General features: G+C 45.2%; 2 protein-coding genes across 2 annotated transcripts in view; both read right to left on the bottom strand.

The window, feature by feature from the left end:
* Window positions 1-868, bottom strand: part of B4GALT2 (UDP-Gal:betaGlcNAc beta 1,4- galactosyltransferase, polypeptide 2) — a 20463-nt gene extending 19595 nt beyond the window's left edge. The window contains exon 1 of the mRNA XM_015422960.1: window positions 620-868. The gene's annotated coding sequence lies outside the window, so the exon portion shown is untranslated. The remainder of the gene's footprint in view (window positions 1-619) is intronic.
* An 8573-nt stretch (window positions 869-9441) lies between these two features.
* On the bottom strand, window positions 9442-23773 carry ATP6V0B (ATPase, H+ transporting, lysosomal 21kDa, V0 subunit b). The gene is made up of 8 exons (XM_015422955.1): window positions 23648-23773; window positions 14819-14867; window positions 13735-13818; window positions 13465-13542; window positions 12330-12399; window positions 11325-11376; window positions 10630-10820; window positions 9442-9691 (listed from the first exon to the last, which is right to left on the bottom strand). Exons 1-8 carry the CDS (start codon window positions 23712-23714, stop codon window positions 9665-9667), a joined length of 618 nt encoding a protein of 205 aa, XP_015278441.1. The 5' UTR covers window positions 23715-23773; the 3' UTR covers window positions 9442-9664.
* Between the last annotated feature and the right edge of the window lie 44 nt (window positions 23774-23817).

Below are 23817 nucleotides of genomic sequence, written 5' to 3'. Positions count from 1 at the left end.
ACACACCCCCAGTCTTCCTCTGCTAACAGGAGCGCCTTGGGGATTGAGCAGGAGCCATCTTGGGGGAGGGGAGGGGAGGGGAGGGGAGGGAGGCTGACAGGGGGAGGGGCTCAAATATGAGCATCCTAGAGAGATATGACACAGATAGGCACGCCTTGACTCAGACGCACACACCCGCCTGTAAACATGTCAATGTATAAGTACACCTAGAAACACCCATCCAAGCTGTACACATAAGAACATCCATCTACGCCCCTTAGACAGCCACCCATGCACCGACCGGTCGACACAAAGCCCGATTTTATCCATTCTAAGGGAGGCATCGTACCAAAACAAAGCTCAGGAACCCACGACGGTGCTCGGCTGGGGATGAGTCCCACAGCCCAGAAGCAGACGCCGTAGGCGAAGGAATCGACAGCATCGGTGTGGGGACCAAAAAGCCAGACATGCTGGGAACACACCCAGCCCCTTCTCCGACAACAAAAGGAGGCTGCCTGCCACGGGCCGAAGGCAAAGCACAAGGCTGGCTGGCTGGCTCGCTCTCCGCCCGGCCCGGCCCTGCTCTCCCCGACCCCCTCCCCTGCCCACAACTGGGAACTCGGTTGGCGGCCCCGCTCACCGCCTGCTCGTCCCCGGCAGTGCCGTGCACTCTTGGTGCCGCCGTCTCTCGGCGCCCGGGCCGGGCGGCTCAGGGGACGGCGCGGCGGCTCCCCCGGCCCCAGCCCAGCCCGGCCCGGCCTCAAAGCGGGCGGCCGCTCGACCAGCAGCCACAGCGGCCCCTGCGCCCCATCCCGGGCAGCACGGCGGAGCCGAGGCGGGACGAAGGGCTGACGGCCACGCGCAGGAGCGGATCGGGCCTGCCCGGGCGCGCCACTAACCCCGCCCTCCCGCACGCTCAGCGCCGCCCCCCCCAGTCCCTTCCAGCCCTTCTCGTCTTTTTGGGGGAGTCTGTCTGGAAGTTTTAGTAGGGAAGGATACCTGGGAACAACCTAATAACGTAAGGGGGAAAGATGCGGTGATGAGATCTTCACGGGATCCAAAGCTTCCTTGAGCCAGAGCTCCGCTCCAGAAGATGGGAGCCCAACGAATTTTCATTTGGAGTCTCGGAACTTGTGAAGAATTAACAGAGTACCTCTGAGAGCGCATGTAGAATGCTTTTCCCTCTCATCTGAATAAACCCATCTCGTATCTCCTTTATCATAGGAGCCTCCAGGTCGGTGCCAATTCCAGGCAGATGTAAGCCCTGGCCCCTCAGTTGTTCAGAAATCAACCACTGCTCAGGTCATAAAGATATATGTATAGCCAGTGGTCTGGGTTGTCTCATTCGTGTGTGGAATTGGAATCTAGATATTCCCCTGTAGTGGTGATGTTTTCAGTTAACATGCTACAATGGTTAAGGTGGGTGGCTGACAGACTGGCCATTTTTTTTCCTCTGGGATGTGCCTCTCCATCCTGGCAGTATACCCTGTAGCCTTACCTTGCAGGAGGAAACAAATCCTAAGGCCCCATTTGACCCTGATGTGACCCAAGGCTGCTTTGCTTTGGCTCCTGCTGTTGTTGAATTGGCATTAATTGATCTTTTCTACATCGAGGATGCATACTATGAACCTGCTCTGGCTGCCATGCTTTTCACACTTGGAGGTGGTGTTGCTAAGGGTAACCAAAAGCAACAGGGGGGCTGGGCCCATCTGGTGAAATGCAACAAAGAGGGAGGCTTTGGCCTTCTTCCAACCTGAAGTCCTGTACAATGAAAGAGAATCTCAGGAGAAAGAGGCCATTTGAGTTCAATGTCTGTTTCTTTTCTCTTGTGTTTCGCACATGACCTGCAAATGGACCATTGCTTGGGATAGCAGTAGCAGACTGCATGATAATATTACATGGTTTCACTTGGCTCCATCTCCTCCTCTGATTAGTCACAGCCAGAAACCCTGTTTATCAACATGCTGTGCTGGTTAGATATCTAGACAGAAGATGGAGATGCAAGAAGCTTTCTTATCATCCAAAGTATATGAGATAGCAAGTCCACGTAAGGGACACACAAAGAATAAAATTATAATTGTCAGCCAGCCACAGTGGAAAAGGACCAGTGAAGGATATTTTTGTTGCCATTTCTAAAATGCATCAGTATGTAATAAGGAGGTAGCTTGGGTATCTCCTGGCATGAACCTGTGCAGCAACTCAGGTTTCCTAACAATCTCTTCATCCACAAAGATTGTACTGAGAGCAGGAGCGTCTGGATGGGAAGATGTAGATTTCCACACACCTCTGCACACACATGCAACATAATTTCTTCTCCATCTTTGCCTATATCACCAGTGGGCTTTTTCTTGAATTTTAAAAATTTGTAGTAGATATATTGTTAAAGTGTCCTACCTATAGCAATATGCCTACTACCCGTTAAAAAAAACACCCAGCATTAAAGGACCTCAGTGGTGAAGGAGGAAATGGCAAGCAGGAGAGGAAAGCATGGGGAAAATCTCTGTGTGGAAGCTCTGCTGTCATTGCAGTAACAATGAGAGCAAAACCAGGAATTGCCCCCATGTGGAAACCATCTCATAACAAACACTTTTGTTTCAAAAGGCTTTTGCCAACTGCTAATCCACTGGTCGCTTTGTATTGGTGATGGTGCTCAGAATTTAAATATTAATGGGACTGCTAGGATTGGGTGTATTTTAAGATAATCATTTGGTGACTGACATTACTTTGTGTTTAAGATGGCTTTTATGTGATTGAGCTACTTGGAAAGGCAGGGTACATCAGGCAAAAACTGAAGTGTCTGGGGGAAAGTAAGCATTTTGGTCATAAACAATCCAGGGAAAGCTAAATACCATTCAGACTCTGGGTAGTCTAGGTGTGCTCAACACATCTCTATTTTTTTCTTACATTAGCAAACCACCAGAAAATCTTGGGAACAGTTATTAACAATTAACACATGCAAGATATAGAAAACATACAACCAACACCACTATTTATCCACTGGGGTGAAGCACTAACTGGTTAGAAAAATTCCCAGAATTTCTCTGTATTTAGAAGGCTGTCATATCTCATAATGTATTCTGGTGTATCTTCATGTCTGGCACAGACAGAATGGTTTTCGCACTTCACCCCACCGCCTTCAGGACACCTTTCCCCACATTTCTGTTTCTAGACATTCTATTCAGTGCCTCTGGGGTGAGCTGGAGATACAGATTTGGAAATTTCTAATTATCTGGGCAAAGAATGAAATTGTTCAAAGGAAGGAAGGGGCTCCTTCAAGGGATTAAAGAACATCACTACAAGAAATCAGGGTTGAGAAGAGAAATGGTCACTGTTACAAAGATGAGGAACCCAGGAATCTGAACTTGAATCAGAGCACATGGATAAGAATACTAGCTCTCAGGGAGGAAATCTGAAGTAGGAATTCTTAAAAGAGGAGATCTGAGGTATCTGTATTTTTCCCTAGCATGGTAATAGCATGTCAAATGTACAGAGGCTCAGAGGAAGAGCCTCTGACTGGCATGCAGAAGGTCCCAGGTTCAATCCTTGGTGTTTCCAGTTAAAAGGATCAGGTAGGAGGTGAAGTGAAAGACCTCGGCCTGAGACTCTGGTGGGCCTCTGCCAGTTTAAGTAGACACTACTGACCTTGATGGACCAAGCGTCTGATTAAGTATAAAGCAGCTTCATGTGATCAGGTGACCATTTTGTACAGGAAAATGGTTTAAGAGGAAAGGTAACTGGCCCTCCTTCCAGTGGTGATTTTTCTCTTTGAATTGCCACACCAGCTGTTCAGTTTTGCAAAAAGCAAAACCTGCCCCTTTAAGGAATCAAACAATCTGTAATATGTAGCTCTGCCTTAGAAGGTGGCTCCAATGAAACTGCCATACACACACTGGTTCACCTAACCCAATATGTTCTCTAGTCTGACTGCCAGTGGCTCTTCAAAGCCTCAGATCTTTTCTTCTTCTACTTCCCGAAATTCTTGATGATGGCAGTCAGTGCTTGAACCCATGACTTCTGTTGTGGTCTGCTTTGAAGGTGTGGCCCCTCCCAAATTGCTCAGAAAGCCATTTACCAATGTCAGGGAAGTTTGCTATTCTGATGTGTTGCCAGACCCCGCTACTCAAGCTGGCCTTCAAAATCCTCAGGGGCTGTCCAAAAATGCTTTCCACGAGTCAGTGGGATTTACCATTCCCTTCTAGCTACATGGCTTCAGACTGCACATTCTGAACAAAATAATTCTTCCACCCCCCTCCCATCTGAGTTACCCAGCCCCACCCTTACTACCTGCCCTAGTTTGCATGGCAGCCTTTTCCTCCAACTATGTAACCTGATGAGCACAATGGATCCAGGTGCTCCACAGCTCATGCCAACATTCCTGCTCAAGCACAGCTGAGCTGTTTCAGTCCCAGCATAATATTGCAGGACTCCTGTGTTTATTATCTACCCCACCCCCCATCATGCTTCCGGCTTTTCCTCCCAGCTTTGCTTCACAGCCCATTGCCTTGGTCTGACAATCCTGTCTTCCTACCATACCCAGCAACTTGCATGCTTTCCTATGTAGGATAAAGGGACACAGTATCCTGGAAGACCTCTCTCTACCACCCACCCACCATGCTGCCAGGATTCCTGCCAGCTCATTAGGCTGATGAGCCAGCTTGGCTCCTTATGCTGGGCACTCTGCAAACATCCAAAGTGAGTGGATTTGCTGTGTCTTAGAGCAGATTTGCAGGGATGTGGCAGAATCACCCAGGGAGCTGACGCTAAGCCAGCAAAAGCACCACAATTGTTTTTAAGCCTTCAAGAGGAGAAAACTGCAGAACGTCGCCCCCACATTTAGGTTCAGACAGACCCAGTCTTGCACAGCACATGGACTACTAGGACTGAGGGCAGGCAAGTCACTGTTTTTATTGGGTAATCTGTAAACTGTTTTTGCACAGCATAAGCCACTTTAAAGTACTATGTTGTGACAGAAAGGAAGGGTATTCCTTCAGGATTCCAGAAAGCAACAGCTCATAGAATGAGCCTGTACAGATTTGGGGGGGGGGAATCTTGCTACTAAGAGTCACAGAACTACAAGAATAATTGCAGCAGTGACAGAAAGGAGTAACTAGGCCAATGGGGATCATTCGGGAGCACTGCGGGTTAGCATAAATTTCCTGAAAGGCAATGGGATATCAGGCTCATGCCTTTGCACGGAATATCTTCCTGTGAAAGTAGTCCCAAACAAGTGCAGTGCTGATGTTCTGTCCATATCACATGACAGGCACCAGTCCTGATAGTGGGGCTACAGCCAGTCCTCATCCCAATGAGACTACAGCTACACTTTTACCCCATCACTGTGAACAGTGCCACTGCAAATCTATGTAGACCTAGAGAAAGGCAAGCCGGTTAGGCTACAATGCATAACGCTGCTCACTCCAAAATGAAGAGTCTGAATACACAGAACTAGGATATGTGAAACAGAGGCCTAAGTTGTATGTCTGGATGAAATGTTGAAGGCATTATCTAAACAAAGGCAGACACCTTGAGCGGTATTTGTAAATATTACACTGCACTGTATTTAATGTAAAACCATTGCAGGTAGTTCAGGTACAGGCCTGAATATGGACTACTAGCTGTCTCCAACTTAGGAGCAAAACAAATCTCTAAGGTCAGAAAGGTCACTAAGCACTGTTCCATAGAATGGGAGGGCATTTCTCTGAAAGGGGTATTATTGTAGCTTTAATGTTGTTTAGTAGTATGCAAATAGTTTTTATTGTGGACATTTAATTTTGTAATCTACCTAGCATCTCTGTGAGAAAGGCAGAGTAGAAATTAAATAAATAAATAAATGCAAAAGTCTCCAGTAACAACTTCCTGGGTAGGGCCTACTCCATGCCTCCTATTAGAGCCCTATATACAAGCAAATCAAAAGTCTGGAAACATGTTAGTAGGACAGAAAGTGGCAATACCAGATAAAATATGAAACAGAATGCTTGCCTTTTCATGTCCGTTCTGCCCAAGCACAAATGGTTTGCACTTACCCTATGCAACCGATGTTTGAGGCAGGATGTGCTCTAAAAACTTACACAAGCCCTCACTACTGTGTAAGGTTTGCACTGCTCTTTAACTGGCCACTTTCTGATATCAGGCTTTACTAGCTTACATAAATCAATCTATGAGTAGAGAATGAGCAAAAAAAATCAATCAATTACATTCAGTAGATTAGGCAGAGAGAGCTTGAGGGATCAGAGAGCATTATCAGGACATCATTAGTATAAAGACTGTGCTCTCTAACTTTTTTTTTTGCTTTTTATATCAACATCTTGATACCACACTAAAGCAAGTGGCTTGGCTGTCACACAAGGAGGAGGGAAAGCAAACAACCCTATCTGGTAGCCTGCATAGTCTAAATGGGTCTGATCTTACTCAAGCAGTAATGCTCTTAAAGGCTTTATATGAACACTAGTCGTGGCACTGAGAAGTGCCCAGAGTCCACAAATAAACTTATTTACTATAATTTAGAAAGCTGCAGATTCACACATAAGTGAAACGTGGGAAATATGCTATATATACAGTTCAAAAGTGTCCAGAAAAATCGCTTAAGGCTTTGTGTCTGCAGGTAGCCTGAAGATGGCAACAACCTGCCACATACTTTGCTGGCTCCAGTAAAAATGTAAGCATGCTTTGCTCCCACTCCAAAGGCACCAAGCTAGTCACACCAGCGAACCCTTGTCCTGAATAGTGAAATAACCAGCACGTCAAAAGTGGGTTAATGAAGAAAACAGGGCTGGCCTCTTCAGTATACCTTTTCAAAGAGTGAGCCTTACACTCTCCTATCTTTCTGTGACCACCTCTGACATCTTTGGGGAGACGGAACAAATGACTGGGCTTCCAAGTCTACAAGACTGTCCCTTCCCCAGATGTCTGTGCTGTGTGGTTCCTTCTTTCTGCTGTTCAGCCTTTTGGCATTTCTTTAGAACATCTGTATACCCCACTTTTCTCCCAGCAGTTCAGGAGCCAAGGTGGGTAACAACAAAAGACAAATATTAAAACATAACTAAACCAGTGTGCAGTCAGCCTTTCCATATGCATTTTTAAAATACTTGTATCCTTCATTCCAGCTTAACTGCACATTCCTTTAGGCTGCAAGGCTATTCAGTCCTAGAAAGAAGTTGCCAACTTCACCTGAAAAGTCTGCATGCTACATCACAGATTAAGGCCTGGGGGATTCAGGAACTTGGTTGCTTTCCAGTTCTAGACAGCAAAGGTCTTCCTCATCTTTGCCCACTTTACTGCAGAGATCTATTTATTGGAGCAGCACCTGACAGCAGTCCACCCTCTTATTACCCTACTTGCCAAACAACTGAAGCCATCAAATACTATGTTTGGGGCACAGTTCCAAAAAAGGTAGGTGTGCAGCCCATTGATTATAAAGGGACTACAGGTAACATGTAATTATTTCTGAAATGCACTCTAGATCTCAAGTAAATAAAGGTATCTTCTCTCACATTTCACTTGCACAAGGAAAAGTGTAACTGACTGGCAAAAGACCCTCCACCTCCATCTGCCACTCCAAAAGCACAACTTCTACTTCCTGCTTGCTGAACATACAGAAGAAAATGTTCTAAAAATATAACCTTTACTACATGGTTTGTCTTTTCAGTTTCATTTTTAATTGCCACAACAAAATGAAGCACAGGCACATACTTATTCCAGTTCAAGCTATGCCTGCTTTATAGTGGGAAAAGAGGACAGAATTGAAGTAAGGGTGTTGAAATCCTGTTGTGACCAAGACCCATCCTGATAATTTTGGTTAATCTGATCATTTTAAAACAAACCATTGGGCACAATATTGCCTTGAGAATGTGAGATTTCTTTGGCTGCCTTTTTTTGCTCCTGATTCTTCTGCTGTTTTATAAGGAATCACTTTACAAAGCAAGAGGTGTCCCTTTCTCAGAAATTCATAGCAGCCACAGGCCTCACAAACACTTCCTGCAACTGCACCAATCATTCATGGAAAAGCATAAAACTGCATCTGCTTACACTTTCCACACAATTAACCAGGTCCCATTCAGTGTAAATTTACTCAACAAGATAATCTTGGTATTTAAGGGTCACTTCACACATTACATTAAGTATACTCCTAAAATATTAAAAGCACAGAAATGTCAAGCCTGAATGTGACAAATCTAAGACACATACAATTACATTCATCAGGATGCCACAACTGACAGCAACCCCGTTGAGTGTACACCTGAGTTTGCCTCAGCATAATGTGCAAAAGAGCCCTCAAAATCTTCATTGCTTTCTAAGACTTCCAATTAAAAGACAGCTACGGGGTTTAAATGTGTGATTCTAAACAGCCAGTTTAAGGCTTCTCTAGATAAAGGTTTCCCTTGCTCAAAAGCCAGTCGAATCCGACTCTAGAGTGCGGTACTCATCTCCAGGGGTCATTTCCTGCGGGAGCGCACAGGAGCGGAATTCCGGCAGTAAGGAACCCAGGGGGTGGGCACATGCAGCAAGCCCCGCCCCCTGCTCCCAGCAGCCCTCAGTCAGGCCACAAGGAGCAAGAAGTAACCAGGTAAGTTGCAGAGTCCCCCCCCCCCTTCAGGTACAAGCTCTCCCTCCTCTGAGGGAAGATCTGCGCGTCCCGTCCCCCCCAATAGCTAGCAATCCAAAACAGTCCAGTGGAGCCTGAGCGGTGGGTGTTGCCTTCTGACACACTTCCAGTGATGTCAGGGGGAGTGGCATATGCAAATAAGTTATGCTAATGTGCTCCTCCACCTCTTTTTCTACAAAATGACCCCTGCTCATCTCCATTTCCAAGCTGAAGACCCAACGCTGACCGAAGTCATTTCCATGATCATGTGGCCGGCATGACTAGACGCTGAGGCGCACGGAACGCTGTTACCTTCCCACTGAAGGGGTACCTATTTATCTACTTGTAATTTCTTGCTACTGAAGGCTTATTAACACAGAGTCTTTTTGCCACTGGTAGTTCGAATGAGAAGTTCTGAGCTTGTGGCTGGTTTTGGATTTCTTATACTCAGGAATGGAGTATAAACAATAGTAAGGTATATTTTCTATTTTTGCTTTATGCCAAGAATTGATCAGTAGGCCTCAAGCAGTTCATCAAACAATGATTATCACAGTACAAAGCACTTTTATTATCAATAGTTAAAATAATCATTTGCCATTTTAGAGAAATAACACTTTTCAGTTCCTTTGTGCCTCTTCAGTGTGAAGCAGATGTGTCTAGGAGGGCACCTCCCGCAGAGCCAAGGCTTCAACCAGTATGACTGATTACTCAGGAAAGTGGATTGTTGTGCCCAGTGGGAGCTGGTGCAGTACGAGGGGTGGGGCACACAAAAGAGGGCAACCACTTGAGACATGAACAAATTTATTTCACAGGACATGGCACTGCAGTTGGCAGTGACTGCCACGTAGAGAGTGTAAGGCAGGAGAACCACTGACTCCCCTGGGCTCCCTGCCTTCATCTTCAAGGGAACAGGAAAGGGGTGGTGGAAGGGGGAAGACAGGGTAAGATTCTCAACACATACATATCCATTGATCAGGGTCTTCCATGGCCTGGCAGGCAAAGATCACAGGAATAACTTTATACACCAAGCTTTGCCCCAAGCCAACAGGAGAGGTTAAATAAATATGTACAAAATCTGCAGGTGACAGACGGATGGCATGGGGCTTAGTCACCCATTTTCACTTTAGATGTCTGCAAAACACAAAAAAGGCAAAAAGGTCAGAATATTTTACAGCTCAATGAACAACATCTCTCCTGCGCATCTCCAACTGACCCAAGTCCAAAAACCACTGGAGACAGGATGTAGACTTCCCTCAAACTCACTCCATGGACCACAGGTTCTTCAGTTTCTTGGAGGAGGGGAGAGGGAAAGATAGGGGGCATTTCCCACACTTGCTTCCAGGAAGATCACCTCCTCCATATACCTGCAGTCCTGGGTAACCACCAGTGCCCCCAGTCCAGTTATCTTATTCCCTCTGTAGTACCAATGACTGTTTCCATGCTGTGGCTTATTTATTTTTAACATTACACATTGCATTCACCTCCTTATCCTCATGAACAAAGGTTGCTGCTCTGTGCTCAACTCTCAGCCACTGAGAAAGATGGCAGGGCAATGGAGGTGGTGGGAGGGGGAGATGATGCTATGAGCTGGAGAATACATTGATAAAAGAAGTGGGCAGCAACTAATGAAGGTCACCAGACCTAGACTGAAAAGCCACCTTCTTTTCTTGGCCCATTCTTGTAGTATACCTGCCAGGAGCTACCTTAAAGCCCCATCAGTCACAGGGATTAGTACCTGTTTTCCTGAACTAATCAGATACTGAAAGCTGCAGGACCCAATACAACCTGGAAGTACCTAATAGGAGCCCTTTTTGCAAATTACAAAGGAGTGTTCCTTTGGGGTTTTTTAAAAAACATTTTCTTTTTGTCGATCCTATTGCTTAAGTTGTCTGCTCGTTTCAACTCTCTCTGGGTCTTCATTTTACATTTGCTCAAAGGAGGCTCATAGATCACAAATGTTTTGGTGAAGAACAGCTTTTTGCATCTACATAGTGATTCATCTAAAGATGGGAATGAGCAGTACTCTAAGGAACCAACACTGGGGGCAGTTAGGTGGGGGAAGGGCTCACCTGCAGGATAGCCACGATGACTCCAAACAGCCCAATGGCACTGCCAAAGATTTCCACGATTAGGATCTTGACAAAGAGGCTAGGGTTCTGGGCATCTGCCAGTGCTGCACCGCTGCCCACAATGCCCACACATACACCACAGAAGAGGTTGGAGAGGCCCACCGTCAACCCTGCCCCAAACATGGAGTAACCTATGGGAGGGGGGTAAAAGAGCACAAAGATTGGGTAGCATCCACTTGTAGTTTCACTTTATGCCAGAGCCTTCAGGAATGTCCCTTGAGATCCCATACAAAAGGAATGGAGGAGCTGCAAAGACTTGATTCCAAACAAGGCCCCCCTCTGAGGAATGCCACAAAAACAGCATCTTTACTTACAGATATCCAAGAAAACAGCCTTTGCTACTAGAAGCTTCACAGCAAGGACACAGATGGTGCATCAAAGATTGCTGCTACAATACAGGGTGGGGAGAAGGGGCTTGGCATAGCCAGGAGGAAGGAATGTGGGTAGGATCAATATGCTCCCTGATTTGCTCCATAGCTTCCTGGGAGAAAAAAAGGACTTGGGCTTGGAGGAGTCAATAAAGCTCACACCAAGACACAGTCTATCCATGGGCACCTGAGGCTCTGACAAGGAGGAGAACAGCTGTCCTGTCTGTCTGCCTCCCCCCCCCCCCCCCCCGCCGTGTCATCACGTACCTGCATGATAGTTCCGGTGACCAATCGTCTCAGGAGTGTCACCAGTAAATTGCTGCAAGCAACGACAAGATTTTAGCAAGCGAAGAGGCACAACCACATATAAAAGAATCTAGATTCAGCACTGAAACACTATCCCATAGTTAAGAGGCACAGGTTATACAGAAATGTTTGCCAGCATTTTCAGGTGTGGTGGGGAGACAGCATTGGGGTGAAGACATCAGAGGCTCCTTATACTTCCTCATTCTCTTAACTGTATGCACAAACCAGAACCAGACTAATCCTTCTCAAAAGCTCTTGGGATGGCAAAAGAAGAATCAGTGGCCTGTGAATAATTATCTGGTTTGTAACTAAGATTTAGCGCAGAGCAAGAGGGCCATTGTCCCTGTTTCCCTGCAGAACTGTCCTATGTTTCTGGAGCAATTAGCCAGTCTGTACCTAGAGAAAGGGCCATGACTAAGTTGTAGAGCATATGCTTTGCTGCATAAGATCCTACTTTCAATCCTTGGCATCTCCAGTTAAAGGATCTCAGGTAGAAAGTGCTAGGAAAAGACATCTTCTCAACCTGACAGCCACTACCAGATTCAGGCAACTGTGACCTAGGTGAATCAAAATTCTGACTCACAACAACAATTCCATATGTTCGTTATGTTCTGCCCCATCAGGTTCCTAAGAGTCAGCTCCAAACTAATAGAGCTTGCTGCCCCCCCGGCTTCCCTGGGCTTGGTCAATGCCTCTCTTGAATCTCTTTCCCTCCCCCCTTCCCCTGCCTGGTGACAGCTGCCACCAAGTTGCTTCTGACTTATGGTGACCCTATGAATTAATTACCTCCAAAATGTCCTACCATTAACAGCCTCGGCTCAGGTCTTGCAAACTGAATGCTGTGGCTTCAGTTTGTAGTGCAGCTGGCTATACTAACAGTTAATAAATGGAACTGGAAGAGCAGGGCAAATCCTAGGACGCAGCTGCTCCTTCTAGAGAAGCCAGACCCGCTCCTGGCTCCATTACCTCGGCCATGTTGGTGATCACAATGGCCATGATGATCCCGTAGATGGCCACAGCTTCACAAAAGATGATACTGCCGAGAGAAAGGACAGTTTATCAGCTGTGACAATCTCAAAGATGACAAATTTGAATATAGGACTAGGGAAAAGAGGAAAAAAAAGAAAGGGGCTGGTCCGTTAAAGTGGTTCTGCTGATATAGGTTAGCCTGCTAATCTAAAAACACAATGCCATGAGCTCCACTGCATGAAGGCAATGTTCTGGGTGTGAGGGTAGCTCCACTCTTGATTATCTGTCTTCATATCTGCCTTCTGCTGACTGACCACTATGCCTCACCTGTGCACCACCATGCTCTTTCAGCAGTCCCACTCCACTCAGAACCCAGCCAGACTGCATCATGACCTGATCTTACTCCCCTTAGGAGGAGCACTCCTACCAGGTAGCGCTACTGCCCAGTTTGCTCCTTGGTCACATTTTAGTGGTGGTGGAAAGTGCCATCAAGTCACAGCTGACTTATGGCAACCCCGTAAGGTTTTCAAGGCAAGTGATGAACAGAGATGGTTTGACAGAGCCTACCTCTGTGTCCTGATCCTACTTGATTTCCCATCCAAGTTTTAACCGGGCTCGACCTTGCTTAGCTTCCAAGATCTGGCAAGATCAGGCTAGCCTGGGCCACCCAGGTCAGGGCCCTAATATTTCACACTTGCTTTATTATGAATTGCATCTAGCTCTGGGTACATCATTTCTACAGAGGTACTGAATTCTAAATATTTCTATCATTATTTGACACGATATGCACCAATTCCAAAATGTCCAGGATATGCTCACTCCTAGACCCAGGGAAACACATGGGTAATTCAAGAGGGGTCTGCTTGTTGCTTGCAGCTTCTGGATTAATCTTGATGCTCAGATAAGCGCAAGGCACAGCTCCCTCACACTGTTTTCAGGAGCACAGAAGACAATTTAAGATCTCTGTCACCCACATACCTAAACAGGGCGGCTTTGCCTACCAAAGAAGGGCAAAAGGCAAGTCAAGAATGATATGTCTACAGCCAAGATTATAAATAGGATGATCAAGGGATACACGCAGTACATGTGTTCTCAACAGCTATTAAGAAAAAAAACTGCACCCTCCTCTCACCTGACCAGATTCTTGGTTTTGATTCGAGGTGCTTTGACACCACCACCTATGATGCTGGATCCAGTGATGTAAATGCCCCTGAAAACATAATCACAGAAAGAGTTACACGACTGGTTCTTTTCACTGTGATCCCAACACTCTTACCAGTTGCAAAGCCAGTGCCTGTAGGAAGTCTGGGCTAGTTCCCAGTTCTAACTGGTGAACACTGAAGCAGACCCAGCAACACTGGGGGAGTGTTGGTTAATGGATAAAGGGGGCAGGAGCACTTACCAGGCAGCACCCACCACTGACAGTGAGATGGCCAGCCCAATCCCCAGGTTGGACCACATGAAGGGTGAGGTCTCTGTCAGGAACCTGTATGCAGAGGAGTGATCTTATGTGAATGTGATCTGACCAGTCCTAGCACCAGAAGCCTCAACTCCCCTCCCCCCAAAAGGACCCACCAACCACAACAGGTCAGTAGACTCTTTCCATTTGTCAACAGACTACAGCAGGCCAGTCTTTCCCTCTGCCTCAGTGCCATAAATGGTGAAAGAAACATACCTTTTCCCCACTGGGGCAGCCAAAAGACTCCACTCTGCCAAGAGGGACTGGGAGTCTTGATGCCACATTAGAAAGAAGGTATATATTCATGGCTGGGCAGGAGAAGATCACTGTAGGAAAGCTGTGCTAAGCCCAAATTACACTAGTCTGATGGGGGTCTAGTAGAGGCCAAACAGGCAACTTTGCTCAAGATTCAACACAATGAGATAACCCTGGGTCACCTCAAGAACCAGCAGAAACAGGATCATGGCAGAATCCAGTGGGGGATTCTTAGTCCCATATCACTCAGACTGACATGTGCACAGGGAAGCATTAGCTGCAGTCTGAACAAATGGAAGGACACAAGAAAAGGCATAGACTGAGCTTCAGGAAGAAGGGGAGGAGGATGTGTAAAAAGCTTGAGTGGAGGGCAGCCACCCAAAGGCTTGGCAGCCTATAGATTCAATTTAAGCTTCTGCTACATGCAACAGTTGGGGAAGAGAAGTGGCAGCCAGCTGACCTACAGTAGGCAAAGTGGTACAATTAGCAAAATTGACTGGTGAAAGAGGACACCGCCATCAATACTGCCTTCAGCAACAGGGGAAGGGAGGGGGTGCTGCTTGCCTGTGGACACAAGCATGCCAAGTACTGCTTACCTATCCCTCGGGACAAAACACAGCCAGGCCTCCATAAATCCATAAACCCAGGAAGGAGAGCGGCCACACTAGCATGCCTCTTGGGCTGTCTTCTGCAGCCTACCACGCAGAGCATCCACAGACCATCTCCACCCATACCACCCCACACCTAAGTCAGCGAGAGAGCACCTTCTTACCATGCCACATCAAAACGGAAGCCCAGGTCAAATATTGTGTAGCAGATCCCTGGAAAACAAGAGCAACACTGAATCCTTCTGCCTTTGGGCCTTTATGTCCTCAAAGACTGATTCATGGCAAACACAGCACAGGGGAAGTTCTTCTGCAGGTCATGACTTTCTGGAGCAGGTGCTAATACACCCTCTGTGCAGTGAAGTGACACTTACACATGCACAGAAGTGTACATACACACACCAAATATGAAATGCTCACCCAGTCTTCTGCTAACCCCAACTCTATCCTAACTTACAGATCAGGGCAAGGCAGCGGTCATTAACACATGGACAGCGAACAGAAAAGGTCTGGAACACAAACACCCTAACATCATGAATGGTGGTTACCAAGGAGAAAGAGGCTGCAGCCCTGCCTTTTAATATTTTGTTGGAGACATGGTAAATATTTTACACACATGCATACACAGTAGCTCCTGATAGATCACCACTGGCCTCTGTAGCCTTCAGTATGTATTAACATTTAGGAAAAGCTAATTTACAGGGAAATTATGAAGACTGATACATTCTATGGATTTGTGACATCAGAGATAGAATGGAAGGAGTGTGTATACCTTTCAGATCTTTTGAACAGACCAAGAATATTAATCTACCATGTAACCTACCACTTCAGTCAGCAAAGTTTGAACTCCTCAGTCCACAGAGCCTTCCTTCCACTTCAGTGGCTCTTCCTGAAGGAGCTCCTTAGGCACAAGGAAGCCTTCACGTTTTGCTGAGTGGCATGGGACTGTGGGTGGGTTACTGTTTGGAAAGATTATGGAGTTTGAAAAACTAGCTGTGATCAAGAAACAATTGTTTTCCAAGATCTATCATCTACTATTAAAAGCTGAGCATACAGGAATAAAATCATATGACAAAGTGGAAAAGGAACCCATAACAAATTTATCGGAAGCACAGCAATGTTTATTTACAGAAGGTTTGGCATTTGGAGTATTCTTAATTTAAGGAAAAACTACTTTACAATGGCAACAAATAGCACTTCAGGCCATGGAAACTACATGTAAACTGAATACTGGAAAACGTCAGAAGCATAAGAACAAAGGAGATTTTCTTCACAAGTATTAGAATCGTAACTGAAACAGGTAATTTCAGAAGCAGTATTGGAGGTGATGCATAAAAGCATATACAGCTGCCATTTGATTCTCAGTTCTGTCTTTTGAATTATGCAAAACTGAGTATGAAAAGATTGCATGAGCTGATTTTAAATTTACTGGTTGCCTCAAGGTTGATATACACCAGACACAATACCATATAAGAATGAATTAATGGGGAAAGTCTAGGAACTAATTCATCTAGTCAAACTGACAGGTTACCAAAGATTTCCTGCAAAATTACAATTTAAAAGAAACAAGCAGTCCAGTGATTTGATATGTATAATGAATGAACTCACTACTGAAGAACTCCCAAATAGTTCAATGTGATTTAAATAACAGGATATGATTACAGAACTAGAACACTTTCCCCTCTTTTTTTACTACTTGTATAAATCCTGTGGGAAAGTTAACAGCTAAAACACAGTTAACAAGATCACAAATTCAAATTGACTAGCCGAGTTGGTATGTTACAGGAAGAACCAAAGAAGAGTTTGTGGTACCTTGCAATGCTAGACTGGAACAGTTAACTCACTTGAAATAATGTTGCAAACCTAAAACAGAGTTATACCCATCTAAACTAACTGAACTCAGTTCTGTTTGCAATCATGCATTTAAAACATTTCTATGCTACCTATCCACCCAAACAGTGTTCCCACAGAGGTGAGCATCAAGACACTAAAACAGAGTTTAAAATATAAGCATACATAAAATATTTATATATCAATAAAATACAAAATCACACCACAAGCTGGCAGGAGGGGGAATGCTGAACAGAACAAAAAACCTTTTCACTCCACTATTGGAAGACAACAATGGGGGCAGACAGATGAATCTTCCTGGGAGGGAGTTCCAAAGTTCTGGTACCACAACTGAGAAGCCCCTTTCTCAGGTTGCCACCTGTGTAGCTTCAAATGATGGGGGCCACCTGAAGCAGGGCCTCTGACTATGGCTGCAGTGGGCAGTTACGTTCATAGGAGAGTAGGCAGGATTATAGGGCTAGTCTGTTATCACCAACTACAGCAGCTGTAAATGGTCACTTTGCTTATTTTGTATGTTTTTGAAGTCTTGCACAGAAATGGCAGAAGTGACACCTCTTGCATTCATGGTCTCTTAACCTACCTACTCATGATTTTTCTTTTGCCCTCTGCTATATATATGCATTTGCTGTTAGAATCCATTTTATGTATCTGACAAAGTGGGCTATAGCTCACAAAAACTTATACTTCAATAAATGTGTTTGTCTTTAAGATGTCCCAACTTCCCCACCCCTACCACACATTAAGAATCTGACAATCCACTTGGGCAAGGATTGCAGATGTTCCCTGCTTTCTTGTCCCTCCAGCAGTCTCTTCCAACCCTAGGGGGATTTTGCCTTCTTCCCTCTCCTTGCTGCAGCCCCCCCCCCCTCCAACCTGTGTATTCCATGTGTAACCTGCAACCCCAGAAATCCGGTTTCCTGGAAGGGGAAGAAGAAATGGGGCAACTGGAGGAATGACAAAGCAGGAAAGACCTGCAGCCATGAGCATCTGCTGCTGAGGGATAACTGGGTCTAACCCTAACGCTGCTTACTCACAGGAATTATTATAATATGTGTACATAAGAAATCTTCAGATTACTCACAGGAATTATTATAATATGTGTACGTAAGAAATAAGTCTTGCTACTTATTCAACACCAGTTCCATGTTTGTGCATGCATGCAGTGTCAGTCATATGAAAAGCTTCCATACGGTTCAGAAAGAGATGAGCATGAACTAGATGTGATCTACAGGACTGTCACTCTTATACCAGCATGGCAGCAATTCCATATCTTCTCATTCTACCAAGGTACCACACTAGCTACCCAAGCCATTTCCTACTTTTAAAGGGTTGACTACAGAAAAGGGATGTGGAAGAGCATCAGCATGAAGACATACAGCATGAAGGTACATGCACAACCTCAGAGTGGGAATCAGCTCAGCAGACTGATTTGGAACACTTCATGACATGAGTCAGGGACATGATGGTAGGAAATTTCATATTCTGAGACACAAGAACAGAATATGACAAATCAATAATAGGAGGCGAATGCTCCACTCCATTTAGCACCAGGCCTCAAGCAGAAAATTGTATTCCATTCTGAACCTGACAGATTAAGAAAACAGAAGTAAAGGTGGGAAGGGGTTTCAGCAACATGAAAAAGGAGGAAGGGTGAAGGAACTGTGGATCTCAGGGCAGGATCACAAGGCTACTGAATTTGGGAATAAGATACATCAGTAATCCCCATGAACATCAAAGAAAGAAGGCAGGCAGTGACAACTAGATTTACAAAAAAAACCCAAAAACCAGAAAAATAGGGCAAGAAGACAGTTCAATAGAGGATGTAAGGGCCTTACCACTGGAATTTAAAGTTTAGACAATGTACACCCAAAGAACAGGTCAGAGAGAATTTACCTTGTATGGGGAATAAAGCAAAACAGAGATAATGAGCATGCAAGTAGAAGGAGTGGTAAAGTCTTTCTGATGCCCAGGGAAGAACAAATAACAGAAAACAGTGGACATAGATAAGGGCTTTCCCCTACTACAGGGGTCCACAAACTTTTGCTGGACTTGGAAGTCAACTTTTGCTCAGGAAAACTCCTATCTCACTTTCCACTCCACAGAGGCAAAGTGTGTCCCTTTTGTGTCCACAGCTCAGTGAGAGGTTCTACAGATGAACAGCACAGGGCTTGTGCATCTGTACAGAAACCATTTCCCACTTTAGGCCATGCCACTGATCAAGCTGTCTCTAAAAGAATTATTATTATTCTGGGACAATGCATTGGAAGGTCCCCCCCCCCCCTGCTCAAAAAACAAATTCCTTGGTGCAACTGGCAATTGAATTTTTGGACCTATCAAGAGTGGGACCATCAAGTCACAATCCAATGCACCAGAGAGAGCATGGCCCTGGGTTGGGTCATGTGACATCCTTGTTCATGTCCTTCATCAGTCACAAAGCCAAGCATGATAGCACCTAAGCAAATCAATACCTCTCATCCTGATATTATTCAGGAGGATTCGTAATTTATTTCAAATATTTATATGTCACCACTCCCAAGCTTGAGTCCACTTACATTAGCTAAAAGTGTACAGATACTAAACAGGGAGATTAGAGTAAAACAATTCCAGATACTTCAGAAAGGTCATTCCAAAGACTTTGAGCAATGGTAGCAAAAGTCTCTACAACAGGCCCAACCCCTTATAACTCCAACCAATAGTAAGGTCCATTTGGGGAAAGGTGGGACTCACAGAAGAACTGGTTCCATAAACAGCATCAGAATGCTACCAAGCAACTGGAGCAGATGTGCATAATAGGCTGAATGTGCACCCAACTTCTGAACTGGAGGCAGGTAGCAACATTTTGCACTAACTAAAGCTTCCTAATTACCTTCAAGGGAGGCTGTTTACAGTAATCAGAGGCCACAGAAGTATGGAACAGCATAGTTTGATCCTTCGTCTCCATAAGACCGTGCAGCCTACATAATAAATGTGGTTCATAAAAGCAGCACCTAGCAATCCCGAGTGACAGCCCATCAAATGTTTGGAAACTTCAATTGATGCAGAATGCTGCAGCCAGGATGTTAACTAGAGTGGGTCACAGGGACCATATCACTCCACTCTTGGCCAATCTACACTGGTTTCCAATCTGTTTCCAGGCACAATTCAAGGTGTCCATCTTGTCCTTCAAAGCCTATATTGTTTGGGACCAATATACCTGAAGTACTACCTATGCCAGATCACTGCAGATGGTAACTGCAGCCACGAAATTAAAAGACGCCTGCTCCTTGGGAGGAAAGCTAAGGCAAACCTAAACAGCATAATAAAAAGTAGAGACATCACCCTGCCAACAAAGGTCTGTATGGTCAAAGTGATGGTATTCCCAGTAGCAATGTATGGCTGCAAGAGCTGGACCATAAGGAAGGCTGAGTGCCGAAGAATAGATGCTTCCCAACTATGGTGCTGGAGAAGGCTCTTGAGAGTCCCTTAGACTGCAAGGAGATCAAATCAGTCAATCCTAAAGGAAATCAACCCTGACTGTTCCCTGGAAGGCCAGATACTGAAGCTGAAACTCAAATACTTCAGCCACCAAATGAGAAGGGAGCACTCACTGGAGAAGACCCTGATGCTGGGAATGATTGAAGGTCAAAGAAGAAGGGGGTGGCAAGGGATGAGATGGTTAGACAGTGTTATCAATGCAACGAACGTGAAAGTGAAAGCTGTGGTAATGGGCACCAAGGTTGGCAACATAATTGTGCACACACTCCAGGAGGGCATTTGGACACCTTTAAGTGTTGCAAAGACTGCAGAATTTCAGCAGGTGTTCTTTCTATAATAGTAGTGTAGCAGTAGATGAAATTCTGCTTTCTGTGAAAACACCTACAAGAGCTACTAACACCTGAAGCCTTTCATTCTAGACAGAAAATTCTCTTCCTCTCTAAGTCCAGGGCCAATACCCAACTGACACTGGCCATGGATTTTAAGAGAGCCATGCCTACATTGTATGCATGTAGAAGGACTTAAAACTTCAAAAAATGTGCCAAGGCTATTGAGACATGCCATGGTTATTTAGACTAAGTACAGCTGCTTACAGAAAAAAAGAGCACACTGAATGGATCTTATTGGAATTCATCCACCACAATGTTCATTCAGCATCCTAGCACACTCAAATGACATGCCACTACTTTTTGAGCAAAGAAACTAGTAAGTTAACTTAAAACAGCAGCAATGCACTGGTTAAATCTTTTAAACTGTTTGCTACTAAGCTACAGGACACAGATGAGGCACTAAGAAACAGCAGCAAAAGGGAGCTTAACACCTGCCTTCCCCTCCACTTCCACCCACACATCAGGACTACTTTAAGTTTGATGCTGGTGGGTAAGAAAAATTTTCACTTGCTCATTGAGCTGTCAGTTGCCTGGCATGCAACTCTGGCATGTGAGAGGTCCATAATCTGCAGGCAGGTGTGGTACTGGCATGCTAGTTTTGCATATGGAGAAGCAGTGCATGAGTGACAGAGTTGTTTAAATGAGACTCTGGGCATGGGCAAGATTGCAAAGGTAAATTCTTCTGGCCCACCAGCATTGTATACCAGTATAAATCAGACTTCAAATATAACCCAGAACTGGGTGAAGGATCTCAGCTTCTGTAACCATCAGTCAAATAGATCTTATTTTATTGGATAAAGAATGGGAGGCAAACTAACTGCGGTAAGACTTGAGGGTTATATCACCCCACCACCACCACCGATAGTTCAATAAGCCCCAGACAATAGATACTGATGTCCCAAAGCTTTAACAAGATCACGATCAAGTCATGATACCCAGGAGACAAAACAGGTTGAGACTCACAGATTCAGCCTGAAACAGTTGTATTGGTGCTTAAATTCTACTGCAAAATGAAGTAGTTAGCCATTCTCTGTAATGTGGCAATCCTACTCAAAGGGAAGCATAATTGTTCCCAGTCACCCTGATGTGAAAGAGGAACTAAGATTCCTCCTGTCAGTCCACAAACTGCATAAATTAGCAGGGTGGGATGGATGGAAACTGTAACTGCCAAAGAAAATTAAGCACTGCTTAGTGGAGCAGCGTGTGAATTAGTCCCAGCAGGAACTAGTCAGATTCCATGCTTTTTGGCATTGCCTGTGCCCAACCGGCAAATGACCTTAAATGAACAGCGTTTGTCAGAAGGTCACTGCTGAGTTTCCTTCTTAGTGCTTGACTTAACCTTGACTGTTGAAGTTTAAACCAAATTAGCCAGGTTAATCCAGTTGAAGCCACCAAGAGATCCCAGATAGCTGGTACAGGCCAGACTACTCCCCTTTTTCAGGACAGCTATCGTAAAGCACGTTGCCAAAACAAGGAGAGAGTCCATTGTACAAATCTGTGCATAGTGCTCATTCGTACGGGCAAGAAGGAGACTGAAAATTCCTCACAGAACAAAAAACAAAGGCATAATTTGAACAAGACAGCAGAGGGTTTTACAGGATGATCCTTGAAAAGTAGAATAAGGGAGCAGCAGAACTATTTGGGTTCACAAATAAGCCCTTTCCTCATCATCTGAGCAAAAGTGGAGACTGCCAAAATTAAGCAAAACCCTGCAGAACTCAAGGCAGGAGTCTCCCCAGCAAGACCAAAGAACTGGACTGTCACTGACTCATAAATCTCCAGCATGTACTGAATCTCCCATTAATGCCACCATATCACATTCTCTAGAGCTAGTTTTTTTGCCCATCTAGGACTTGGTGTAACAAAGAGGATTAAGAACAAGGCTGCCCAATAGCAGGGGCAATAAAGGCAAGCTCTGGGCAAAGGAAGTAAACTCAATGAACATAAATAGTTCTTTAACCAAACTGAGAGGGAAATACTTTTCTGGTAAAGTTCATCCAGATGGCAACCCTCTCACAATCATCCCTCTTTATCTGGTCCTGCATCCTAAACTGAAATAGAGAGAAAGAGAGATGTACCACTTAAGGGAGGATTTTGTATATCAGTAACCTTCTGGGACTACGCCATCAGCAAGATTTATCTGTAGGACTAATAGATGTAGCACACAGAAATTCACTGAATATGTAAACAAGGCACTCAAACCCTTTTGGAAGCACTCTTCTCTGATGCTGACATGTCACCTTAAGGATTAATGCCACTGTCCTCTGAATAGGGCTGTCATATAGTATCACTACAGAAAGCTGGTGGTGTCCTAAACTGAGTTTCCTTTTCCTCCTCAAAATTATTTAGAAGACATTCAACTCAAAAAATTCCCTAGGCAGTCTAATCACCTAGAAATGTCTTTGGATACATTTGCCCTTGGATATATTTTCTTAGCACTGGGTAGAGCTAGTGTCCGAAATAGTCAGGGTCACACCTAGGAAGTCAAATAAACATAACAACCATGGTTCCTCACTCCTTCAGGTCAGATGGACTGCCTCACCCCCTGCCTCAACATACATGTCAATGATTCAACGACTTCACAGCCTGCCATACACTGCCAGGTTCAACAAAATTGTCTTCTAAGGGATCAGCAACCATATTCCCATGCAGGAAGAGGAACTGAAGATGCATTTAAGAAAGTGCTTCTAAATGCCCTTCTTTGACTTAGCTAGGGAGCACTAGGTGGTCACAAATATCCAGAATCAAAACTCACAACAATTACTCCACAACCAACAACAAAACACATACACCTTTCTTGCTGATTGACACCTAAGGTGTACATAAGGTCTGAACTCTACAAAATCAATTAGATAAGGTGGAGAACTTGCAGAATATGCACATTTCTTTCATCCAGCAAGCCTAGCTAGAAAGAACCAGCTTTTTCTTAGAACATGGAGAACGACACAGGACAAAAAGATGAGGGAGGAATGCCCTTGGGGGGGGGGGGGGGGGGGGGGGGCTGGGGCTGCAGAAGGTCACCAGCAAGGAGAGACAAAGATCACCCAAGCCCGATGAAGAGAAACTGGGGAGTGTGAAGTCGAGGTCCTCCCACCTAAAAGAAATGCGTTGCCCCAGATACACACCTCGGGAACAACATTAGCGTAGCGGAACATAGCATCTCAAAACCACCACCCACATCGCCAATGAGCAGCTCAAGCACCCTGCCTCAGATACACATTCCCGGCGACCCACTCGCCCCCAAGACCGCACCCTGCCCCCCACCCCGACTCAGCTACTAACCAACGCCGGTGATGGCAGCGGCTGCACTCAATCCCAGCCCCGAATACAACAACGCGAGCCCAGACATGGCGACAGCAGCAAACCCCCACTGCGGACTATCACAACCACGGCTCAGCTGACCGACTGAATGACTGACCCTGCGCCACGTGACCCCTTCCAAGTATACCACG

The sequence above is a fragment of the Gekko japonicus genome, unplaced genomic scaffold, assembly GCF_001447785.1.
Source record: "Gekko japonicus isolate JY-2015 unplaced genomic scaffold, Gekko_japonicus_V1.1 scaffold117, whole genome shotgun sequence".
NCBI classification, from domain to species: Eukaryota; Metazoa; Chordata; class Lepidosauria; order Squamata; family Gekkonidae; genus Gekko; species Gekko japonicus.
This window is presented reverse-complemented; position numbering and strand designations above follow the sequence as displayed.

What these genes read in the sequence shown, in the direction of transcription:
- ATP6V0B (XM_015422955.1), bottom strand. Translation starts at nt 23,714, where the DNA reads ATGTCTGGGCTCGCGTTGTTGTATTCGGGGCTGGGATTGAGTGCAGCC. An exon ending in CGCTGCCATCACCGGCGTTG is followed by an intron (nt 14,868 to 23,647) that starts GTTAGTAGCTGA and finishes CTTGTTTTCCAG; the next exon opens with GGATCTGCTACACAATATTT. An exon ending in TCAGTGGTGGGTGCTGCCTG is followed by an intron (nt 13,543 to 13,734) that starts GTAAGTGCTCCT and finishes TTATGTTTTCAG; the next exon opens with GGGCATTTACATCACTGGAT.